Below are 10,765 nucleotides of genomic sequence, written 5' to 3' on the forward strand. Positions count from 1 at the left end.
GCCATGCATTATCTTGTGAAACCCTGGTGATGACCTCGTTGATATCCTTGAAGCTATGAAGCAAAATTTTAGATCGTGTCTCTGGTGGAGATTAGATGAGACGTGGTTGATACGTCTGAACGGCACCATGCGGGATCGCCCTTGGCTTCACACCGTCATCTCAGAAGAGTTCAGCGGACGCCAACGGGCCGAGTCCATAATGGATAAAGCCGTTGCCAAGTCAGCCATCATGCTTCAGATCGTTCATGTTTATGCATTTTCAAACTTCAAACCTGGCCATCAATCAAACGTACCAGAAACAGCCCCACGAGGCCGATTTGTCAGGCTCAATCTACGTAAGATGAACGAGGGCGAGACATATCTCGGAGCCCGGCACACTGCGACAAAGCCTGCAGCACAGACAACGAGTGCACTCAGGTCAACGACTTGTGTTGTGGTGGACGGCGGCGGTGACCCTCAGAAGAATACTTCCAAGCCCTGCAGCCCCCAATGCCCAGCTTCCTCGTTTGTGGATATGCAGGTCGTTGAGGACGCCGAATTCCCGTCTGATCACATCAATATCTGGTCTCCTCCGTAAATGTTTGCTGGAGGGCGACTCATCAGTAGTTACTGTACTGGGCATTTCACCCTAGCTGTTCATTGCGGTTGATGCAAGACGGACCCTGTCCCATTACCCTGGTCATGTTGTCGGAGGAAATCGGAAGTTGTGCAGCGAATCTTGAAGAACGGAGCCTACTCCACAAATATCGTGGACATGTCCAGTCATCGTCTCCTAATGAAATGCCGTTTCACGCAGCAGGCTCTAGGACCTGTAGGTGATTGAAATTAGAGCCGGGTCCAAAGGTACCAAGGTAAACAGCAACATTTTGATTGTTAGTGTGCCGCGATTTTGATGCTTGTGAACCAAGAGGTCGTTATTGGCGTGGCTCACACGACAGTGAAACCGTTCAAAGCTTCAGTCCCAAGTTAGCGTCAAGAGCGGCGCCACATGGGAGGCACGCCTTGGCTGTTGTGCACCCCGATCCCGTAGTGTCCCGGCATTGTCTTGGATTGCAGTGGGGCGACGAGGACAGCCAGGGACCCAAGTCGTTGAGCCTTAGAAGCCCCAAGAGCTTCGGCCATGACCTGGAGTGTGTGGTGGAGAGAGTAAGCAGCGAGGGCTTGGGCATCGCCGTTGGAGTCTGGTGTTGCTGCACACGGCCATATTCGTCTCCCGTCCAGACAGACCACGAGATGTATCCTAGTAAACGTTGGCACGTCAGTCTTCAGGTCTGACCGTCATTCTGTCAAAACGACCAAGACAGGAATAGACTGTTGTTCTTTGCAAAGTAGCGGTGGCTACGCATCACCTCCTCATGTTGGTAGTTCACCAGCAGGCCAAGTCAAGTATTGGGCTTCATGCCGAGTGGGCAATGAAACAGTTTGTGGCGTCCGTAAGCGGCAAGTGCTTCCCCACTAGGAGTATTGAATGCTTTTGCAGTCGGGAAGCGGTTCTGACTCCAATGGTCTGGCTTTGTTTTCAAGGGATGGATGGCATGGACATGGACTCGAGCACGGGGTTGGAGATGGGATGAGCTCTAAACGTGGCCGACGTGGCTGACTCTGAGTATCTGTTCGTCACGCCTTCTGCCCCAACAGACGAGAAACGCAAATGATTGTACAGGTACAAGCAGTTTGCACCCCGTTCGTGCCTGCTTTGCCAGTTTGTACTTCAAGATCGAACGCAGAGGGAAGCTGCTGCCGGGGCGTCGTCTCCGCCTTCCAATTGTTGCATGCTGGATGCCACAGCCTTGTACATGGAAGAATGAAGCTGCCTGGATGCTCCTTCCTTTTGATATCTCTTCCCCCACTGTTGCTCCATACCGCAGGCCTCCGTGCGATTTCTTCGTCAGCTCATTACTCGCATTCACCAGAAGGAATCGTGGAAAAAATTTTCGAAGCTTCAAATGAGGCCAGAATGCCCCATATCCCCCAATATTACGCCGAACTACACGCTCAACTTCATTGACTCCTTGACTCCCATCGGGGCAATGCCAGGACCCATGTACAGCATGGCGAGTCCGGTGCCCGACGGACCCTGGAAGTTCTGGGGGAGGCTTCGGCGGTGGAGCCCTGGTAGCTTAAGCTGCAAAAGCGGACGCAGCGGGCGCCGTCGCGGCCTGAAGCTAGTGGATGATTGATGAGTATCGTCTGCTCTTGTCTTGTTTGGATTCATTGTCACGCTCAGTGCTGAGTATCAGGGACAGGACAATCGTGATTGACTCGCTAAATATCAAAGAGCGGCGACGAAAGCAAAGCACATACCAGGCATCACGCGACAGTTGGCCCTGGAGAACTGTTCGAGCAGTGGGAATCATTCTATGGCTCCTGTACTCCGTACGCTTTGTGATCCATGCAAGAATTGACAAAATCATTGGGCTTACCCAACATGACACCAACCGACCACACTTCAATTCGCAACCGCTACGAGCTCCGGCTTGCAGGGACCATTCTCGGTGGAGACATGGATGGGCGGGAAAGCAGCACCCCAGGTCAAGCTGCATGGCCAGGGGGCATGAGCCATCACAATTGAAACAGAACAATACAAGACATTACAGAAAATGGACATGCAGGCTACGCAACATGCAGCGGCTCCGACGAGGCGGATGCCGTACGGCGCCGAAGTAGTGAGCAAGTCGATTTTCGTCCCATCGGGGTGCCATCCTCCGGCAACGGCCCCGATCAGCTCTGTTGCCCTTCATACACACTAAACTCACTGTCGAGTTGGGACAATCTCATTTGAGCTTTCCCCTGAGACTGTTTCCCTTTGAATATCACTGGACAAAGGACGAGGCATGCAACCAAGGCACGCAAATTGCTTACCGAGTTGAGAGCACTGCCGTTGTCATTCCGGGGTATATCACGGTCAAAAAGCACCGAATTGGTACAATGACCTAAAGCTGTTGCGGGACGTTCCCAACAGTTTTCAGCCGGCATTGACAACGGCATCAAGACAAGCTCCAATAGCTATCCATTCAAAAACTTGAGTTTGGGACACGGCCTTCGTTTTGACCGGGCTCAAAGACCCAAATAAATCCCACCATGGGTTGGGGCACTTTTGGGGCATCGTATTACAGCACAATGGCCAAAAGGTTGGGATTGAAAATTTGTGCCGATGTGGCGCCGCCAGACGCTCTTTCAGAGTCACAGTTATCCTCGATCGACTCTCTTACAATTTACTATATTTACATGCACACGCAAGAAGGCAGGCACTGGGAGCATTGTAATACTGTATTGCATTGTACCAGAAGCAGCGACAAAGCAGCACAGCAGCGCATTTCCCATCTATGGTCTCCGTGGCTTTGAGCAATTGATTGATTGATCCTTGTGCGTCGCCGCTAGGGAGAAACCGCTTGCAAAAAAAAAGCCAACGACCTCGGAACCGTCGCCACTAACAATCCATTGACCTCGGATTGTCTGGTCGACAAATCTGTCAAATGGTCCGATAGCTTTTGTCGGCTTTTTGTCTCCAAGTTTGAAAGTCAACACTTGACTATCAGTCATCCTGTGGTCCCCCCCTGGCACGCTTTAATTATCTGGAGGCCCCAACTTTCATCCATTTTATTGCTACCATTTTCATCTTACTGTACTGTACTCCATACCCTCTCTCCCCGTCCGTCCATCGTCGTCCTCCTCCGGCGCAACACGCCGCCCCCACTGACCAGTTATTGTACTTGGACTGTTGCTTTCCCCCGACGTCCAATTTGTTCATGTTGCGGCGTCTGCGCTAGTTTGGGCACATACCATTTCTTCATTATTTATTACGGCCTATTACTTCTTTACTATTCGGGCTCGCTCATCCCGATTCTCTCCAGCCCTCCTCCCTGACTCCCACCGTTTCTTCTTTCCTGCATCTCACTTGCTGGGCCGAACTCCACACCGGCAACGCACCTTTCGAATTGAAGTACCAAGTACCTTGTACCTGGTACCTGGCCGAGAGTGTTTTTGGTCCATCTGGTCCCATCCACCCGCGACCAGCCCGTTTACGTTCAGCTGCGAAAAACGCAACCCCGAGCGTTTTCTCTCTTGCACTTCTGTCAAGCGTCTTTGTTTGGGTTGTTTTCAAGCTTCTCTTTCGAGCTTTGAAACTTGCCCTTGGCGCAAGCATACTTGTCAGTTTGGTCCTCCGACAAGCCCCGGTCGATCCCCCGTGCCCGTCACTCCCCAACTCCCACTTGCCACTCTCTGCCCCCGTCCCTCCTAGTCATTTCCATCGTTCCCCTTGTTGCCTCGCATGCATCAGCAGCGTCTCTCGACCTTGGTCGGGTCTCCTTGGGTTCCTCTCGGCGGCGGACCGTCCTCCCCCAGGGTTTTAATAAGTCGCCTGGCCCTCGCTGTTGGTGGTGGTGTTCATGACCCATCCAGTTCGACGGCAAGACCCTCTGCTGCTTCCGCCGCCCTCCGTCAGCGCCGCCCTGCTTCTTCCGTATATTTTTCTTCATCAGCTCCCGCTCGTGCTCGTGCCTCTGCTGCCGCTGCTACATCTTTGTCTTCTCCCTCGGCATCTTCTTCCACCACTTCAATACCTTCTCCTTTCACAACCATGCCAATGGCTTCGCCGCAAAGTTCTGAAAGCTCAGACTTCACGCCTCGCTCTACCTCTCCTTCATCATCTATTGGCTCCAGCCGCTCTTCTCGTACATCTGTGTCTAATAAGCGAATGTCCATTTCTGGCCGCAGACTCACCCACTTTAACCCTATGTCAACTGTCGACATTGCTGCTATTGAAGAAGCAATGAAGATGGCCGCTCTCGATCAGCACCGTGGCTACGCCAAGGAATCATATGGCGAGATCAAGCAAGACCGCGACACCGAATACATGGCCAAGACTCAGGCCGCCGGCTACCAAATCATCCGTGAGCCTCTTTGGAATAAGGGTATGTCGTCCCCCTCTCTGACCACTTCGGGTACCGTTCCTGGCGTGGGCGGCATGCCCAGTAGATACTTGGTGTGGTTGAATATATGCGCAATTTCGATGTTGCTTCGTCGCACCGTGAAAAGCCGCCGTCGCCGGCTGTTTTCCTACCAAATGTCCTCGTACTAACCTGACCGTCTGCCCGTTTTTGCAGGTCTCTCATTTACTCCTGAGGAACGTGCCACCAACAACCTCACCGGTCTCCTCCCACATGCTATGGAGTCCCTTCAGACTCAGTGCGCTAGAGCCATGAAGATGATCCAGACTCGCCAGACCAGCATCGACAAGTATCTGTATCTTTCAAATCTCAAAGATCAGAATATTGACTTGTTCTACCGCCTGTTGATGGACAACGTCCGCGAACTCATGCCTTTGGTCTACACACCTACCATTGGCGATGTTTGCCTGCAATATTCCAGCATCTACACCAGACCTGAGGCTCTGTATATCTCCATCAAGCAGCGCAAATCCATCCGGACCATGCTTCGGAATTGGCCCTGCACGAACCCCGAGATTTGTGTCGTCACTGATGGATCCCGTATCCTTGGTCTGGGTGATTTGGGCATGAATGGCGTTGGTATTTCCGTAAGTACTGCATAGCGACAAGCATGATACATGGACGGTGTCGTCACTTGGAAGTATACTGACAGCATTGGCCCATAGATTGGCAAGCTGGCCTTGTACACTGCGGCTGCAGGTATTCACCCTTCCAAGACACTTCCTATCGTCTTGGACTGCGGCACCAACAATGAAACCAACTTGAAGGATCCCATGTACTTGGGTCTAAGACAGAAGCGCCCCTCCGTACAAGTCCAGCAAGAGTTTATGGACGAGTTCATGGAAGCTGTGAAAGAAGTGTACCCCGACATGGTTGTCCAGTTTGAAGACTTTGAAAGTGAAAAGGCATTCAACTACCTGGATCGTTATAGAAATACCCACCGGGCTTTCAATGACGACATCCAGGGCACTGGTGCTGTCGTTCTTGGCGGGTACGTTCACTTGAACCTCAACAACCTCCTTGCATCCAAGCTTCATTCGAAATCCATTCAGCGCCTTGACTAACATATCACTAGATATATTGGCGCTTGCAACTTGTCTGGCGTCCCTATTGAGGAGCAACGTCTGGTCTTCATGGGCGCTGGCTCTGCTGGTGTCGGTGTAGCCAAGCAGCTTGTAGAGTACTACACTCGTAGAGGATTCACTGAGGCCGAGGCCCGTAACAAATTCTGGCTTGTTGACACCAAAGGCCTCGTCACCAAGGACAGAGGGGACAAGCTGGCAGAGCACAAGAAGTATTTTGCTCGCACTGACAACAATGGCCACCAATTCCGCACTTTGGAAGAGGTCATTGAGTATGTCAAGCCAAGTGCCCTGGTTGGTCTCGCCGCTACCTTTGGCGTTTTCACTGAGTCCGTTGTCCGAGCCCTGAAGGCCTCTGTTGATGCTGGCGGCCTCGGTCGACGTCCTATCCTGTTTCCCCTCAGCAACCCCTTGACCAAGGCCGAATGCACGTTTGAGCAGGCCGTGCAATGGACCGATGGTTCAGTCATCTTTGCCTCTGGATCTCCATTCCAGTCGTTCACCGTCAAGGTTGGTGGCGAGATTGGTGAAGTGACATACCACCCCAACCAAGGCAACAACGTCTACGTCTTCCCTGGTCTGGGTCTTGGTGCCATTCTCGCCAAGGCTTCTCGTGTCACCGACAACATGGTGTACACCTCGGCTGACGCTCTGGCCGGTTCACTGAACGTTGAGGAAGTCCACAAAGGCTTGATTTACCCCAGAATCGAGCGTGTCCGCGAGGCCAGCGTCATTGTTGCCCGCGAGGTCATGAAGGCTGCTCGAAGAGACGGCGTGTCAGAACTCCCGGAGGCCTACTGGCATGAGTGGGAGGAATGGGGTGATGTTGCCTTGACTGCGTACATCAAGCAGCGCATCTACAACCCCTCCTGCTTCACTGATGCCCGGGGCCGCCTGTGAGAGGGGGCGTTGAGAAAAAAAGGAGAGTGCGTGATGGCGGGTTGTTGACGACAGCGATGAAATATTGGTAATTTGAGCCTGGTGGTGCAGGGTAACTTAATACCCCCGCCAGTGAACCACATTGTAGGGAAGCATGGTTTCAAGAACGGATACATGAAGAGTATCCAGGATGGCGTTGATTGATTTTGGGAATAATGCTCGAGTCTAGACGACGCGGCAACCACCACCCAACGGTATATATCTGGCAGCATATGTTTTCATGTATGCGTATGCTGGACATTCGTTAGCCATAGTTTCAAACAGCGTTGTGTCCAAAGGACCGCGACATAATTGAACATAACATTGTCAGGAACCTGTCCGTGGACGAAAGTGATGTGGTGTAGTGCCAACGATGTGCAAGTCTCGATGTTGACAAGTGGGGGTGAGAAGACACCGTATCAAGGTGAGATGAGGTCAAGTTCCAAAAGGTGAAGCTGTTGAAATTGGAAATTCCTCACCGGTGACTGGTCCATCTCGAAATGAAGTCCGGAGTGGATGCTCGGTGATCCGATGAACCTTAAAGAATGCGGGGAGGTGAGATCTCATCGGACGGTCACCCATCTATCAACCGGCACGGCTCCGCTCCGTACTCAGGTCCCAGGTCCCAGGTCCCAGATCCAGGTGAGGCTATGCGTAGCTTCATCTTTTGCAGGTGAAGTCAATTCCTGTTGTTCAGGACTGCTCCAGTGGAGCTGAAGCTTCCGTGTGAAAATCAAACCATTTTGCTCAGTCGACAGACCAGGTCAGGGCTGATTGGAGTGATGAAAGATGGGATAGGGGAGTTTCATGGAAAGGAAATCTTGGGCATTGAGGTATGATTGCTTGGTGAGGTGAGCTGTTTGGGTTCGGCGATAGGCTCGGTGGGCCGGTATCTCCCTCCGAGGGTCGGAAGGCCGATTGTGAGATTCGGGGACCGAGCGGAGGTGAGGGGGTTACCCTGGAGTTGTGGAGGGGTGTGGGGATGTCTGGGGAAAGTCCGTGGATGCATGTACGGAGTTTGGATTGGAATGCATGGTATTTCGTTGTGGTTGGGATTTGGGAGTTTACTATGGTCGTGGTTGAGTTGGATTTACTTTGCTATGGGGTTGTTGTTTACTACGGTTGAGTGTTGTTTCTTGAGTGTGCAGTAATTATTGCAAGTTGCACTCTGTCTACTGAATGCCAGTGTTTTGGTGAACTTGAAGCTTGAAACCATTCACTTCTGCGTATAAAGCATCGGTTCCGAGGTGGAGTGTTTGCGGAACCTATGAATATGCCTTTACAACCTGATACAGAATCAGCGGTCAACCAGAGCTAAACTACGTTTGCAAAACATCAAACAAACCTGAATAAATGCCACACGCAAGTCCATGGACTTTTCCCTGGCCAAGAGTCGGAAAGCCACCTTCAACGTAGGCATCAATAAAGCTCCCCGAAGTGCCGTTTCTCAACATATTGCTCATAACGGACGTTGCTCACACTCCGACGGACCTTCCGGGCCCCCGATGGTTCAAGGTCCAAGGTGAATAGGAACCGCATCGGAACCGCACCGTTCCATGACGTGCCGCATGAACCCTTGCGGCTGGGCTGTAGGGTGCATTGCAGGTGAGACGGGCTTACGGGGCCAGCCACACACACCAGACTCTCTGACAACTCACCACGAGGTTTGGGGTGCTGCTAATCTGGAAATAAAATGAGATGGCTGCTCCACTGGTCCGAAAGTTACCGATGACATGGGTGATCGGACTGAGATTTGCTCGATGGTGGATGGTAAATCATTAATTGTGATGTTTATGGTGTGCTTAGATGGTAGTGTACCTCTGCCAAGTGATGACGTTGGATAGTCTCGGTGGCACTCTGAGTACAGTGGGAGTTAGGACATTGGCAAACTGGCAAGTGGGATGGCGATTTGACGATCTTGGAGGTGAGTCTTGTCACCGGGGACGGACTGCCGACCATCGGATCGGAAGGACTTTGGCTAAAACGGAGGAAATGGCAATGCTTCAAGTTGCGGGGAGAATTGAGGGGCAGGGTTTATGGAGTGAGGCATCTTGTGTGTTTGCCAATAAGAGTTTGGACATTTGTCCTGTTTTGGATTTCCATCGAGATGGACGAAAAAGGCACGGTGAGAACAACGGCCAATGTAGTTGACTGAGTGTAGGGGAAGTGTGGAAGCTGAATTGATCCCTGTTGCGGCGATCTACGGAGGATATCAAGTCTTCAGGAGTTCGCATGCTGATGAGTTGCCCGTGTTTCTTCTGACTCGATGTCTTTGAGCAGTAGACATGGCGATTGGCTTGGAAACACCCAACACGCGTACATCTTGATCAACTGTGAACACGGGGATGACACCTACTTCAGGACGCAAGCATGGTATTCTGGAGAAAATGTTTGAGTTGGTGGCCGGGATCGGGGTGGCGCCTTGCCCACTTGATGCTTGATGAGTTAGACTTTGCGAATAGTACTGTCTGCTTGGCGGTGCCATTGGTACCATGTCTGTCATGGCAGGATTGTCATAACTTCTGAGTTGTCATGAATGGTGAATCGAAACCCTGTGACTTTCATCATTGCTGTACATTCCGATGGACAGATTGACAACAATTCATCAACAGTGGCACATGTCTTCGCAAGGTGTGCTGCATCATGCCAGCTCCACCACGCCCTGAGTCCCATTTGACGAAATTTAGCTTCCGCACGCCCCTCTGCCCTGAATAGAGAGTCTGGTGTGTTAAAAAAAAAAATCCATCAAATGGCGGAAAAGGACGCAAAATCCTTTCCCTTCCCGTGACAGACCCGTTGCAGGGGTGGATTGGAAAAGGGTGATTTGCAGCTCGCTTTGGCACATGCAAGTCAGGAAACGCATGTGCGGTGCAGTGCAGTATTACTCCTGTATCACTGTCGTTCAGACTGGATTTCTGGAAACTGAAAAAGGGGACGGGATCAGAAGGTGACACCGACGCAATACATGTGCGATTGACGAAATGACGGGATGACAGGCATGGGTCACGCTGCATCTGCAGGTCTGATATTTGGCGAACTGGACTGAGCTGGACTGGACGATTGAGTTCACACGTCGTCTATGACGGTATTTCAAATCGCGGAGAAGCCCTAGGATGAAAGGATAAAACATGGGGTAAGGCGTATTTTCAAACAGAGGTGAGGACGGCAAGACGGATCTAGGAGAACGGCTGGCAGAAGGATTTCACACCGACCACCAGACGTTTGTTGGACGTGTCATCCATTAATATGACTATGAGATGCAGACATGCCTAGAGACCAGACGGGTTGTATTAGTCGATGGAACAGTACATGCTGACGGTGAAGGTGCGGAAACCTTGCGCTTTTAGTGTGATGAGACGCTGTACGGAGTAGCTCACCTTGGGATGAATGGAGAGACGAGAACCGATGAGGATGATCAATACTGCAACTATTGACTGGCTGGGCTGAACAAGGATGAACTGGGATGCATGGGCGAGATGTGGGCGCCACTTCCACCGGAGGTTTCGACTTGCGCCGGTGGAGACTAAATGTGTGTCGTGATGTGTGCTGGAAGACTCGAGAAGACGGCTGGTTTGACAATGAAATGAGAAGCGTTTGATGGTATTGCTAGTGGTAATGCTGAAGGTAGATCACGTCGAGATTCCCAGATGAAAGAGACAAGCTCGAGTCATCATCCATTGCAAACTTTGGCAAGTTCCGCAATTCATCGTGACGGAGCCGCGGACAGGGAAAGCGCGACTCCATTCAATCCATAGGTCCCACGACTGGCAAGAAGCAGACTGGAACCACAGCCAGGCACAGAAAAGGCAGCCA

At 51.7% G+C, this 10,765-nt stretch overlaps 5 protein-coding genes across 5 annotated transcripts; 4 read left to right on the plus strand and 1 right to left on the minus strand.

Annotated features, from left to right (window-relative positions):
* Positions 1-127: 127 nt before the first annotated feature.
* On the plus strand, positions 128-577 carry VFPPC_05670 (hypothetical protein; the record flags this gene model as incomplete). The annotated part of the gene is made up of 1 exon (XM_018284826.1): positions 128-577. One exon carries the CDS (start codon positions 128-130, stop codon positions 575-577), a length of 450 nt encoding a protein of 149 aa, XP_018141706.1.
* A 2,144-nt stretch (positions 578-2,721) lies between these two features.
* On the minus strand, positions 2,722-2,988 carry VFPPC_16207 (hypothetical protein; the record flags this gene model as incomplete). Its single annotated transcript, XM_018293960.2, has 1 exon — positions 2,722-2,988. One exon carries the CDS (start codon positions 2,986-2,988, stop codon positions 2,722-2,724), a length of 267 nt encoding a protein of 88 aa, XP_018141707.2.
* Positions 2,989-4,582: 1,594 nt separating this feature from the next.
* VFPPC_05671 (malic enzyme) lies at positions 4,583-6,934 on the plus strand (the record flags this gene model as incomplete). Its single annotated transcript, XM_018284827.1, has 4 exons — positions 4,583-4,916; positions 5,109-5,539; positions 5,618-5,943; positions 6,028-6,934. 4 exons carry the CDS (start codon positions 4,583-4,585, stop codon positions 6,932-6,934), a joined length of 1,998 nt encoding a protein of 665 aa, XP_018141708.1.
* Positions 6,935-7,468: 534 nt separating this feature from the next.
* VFPPC_16208 (hypothetical protein) lies at positions 7,469-7,669 on the plus strand (the record flags this gene model as incomplete). The annotated part of the gene is made up of 1 exon (XM_018293961.1): positions 7,469-7,669. One exon carries the CDS (start codon positions 7,469-7,471, stop codon positions 7,667-7,669), a length of 201 nt encoding a protein of 66 aa, XP_018141709.1.
* A 1,089-nt stretch (positions 7,670-8,758) lies between these two features.
* On the plus strand, positions 8,759-9,103 carry VFPPC_17967 (hypothetical protein; the record flags this gene model as incomplete). Its single annotated transcript, XM_022429635.1, has 1 exon — positions 8,759-9,103. The coding sequence occupies one exon, from the start codon at positions 8,759-8,761 to the stop codon at positions 9,101-9,103; it is 345 nt and encodes a 114-aa protein (XP_022285311.1).
* Positions 9,104-10,765: the final 1,662 nt, after the last annotated feature.

Source organism: Pochonia chlamydosporia, chromosome 5 (assembly GCF_001653235.2).
Source record: "Pochonia chlamydosporia 170 chromosome 5, whole genome shotgun sequence".
Classification (NCBI taxonomy): domain Eukaryota; kingdom Fungi; phylum Ascomycota; class Sordariomycetes; order Hypocreales; family Clavicipitaceae; genus Pochonia; species Pochonia chlamydosporia.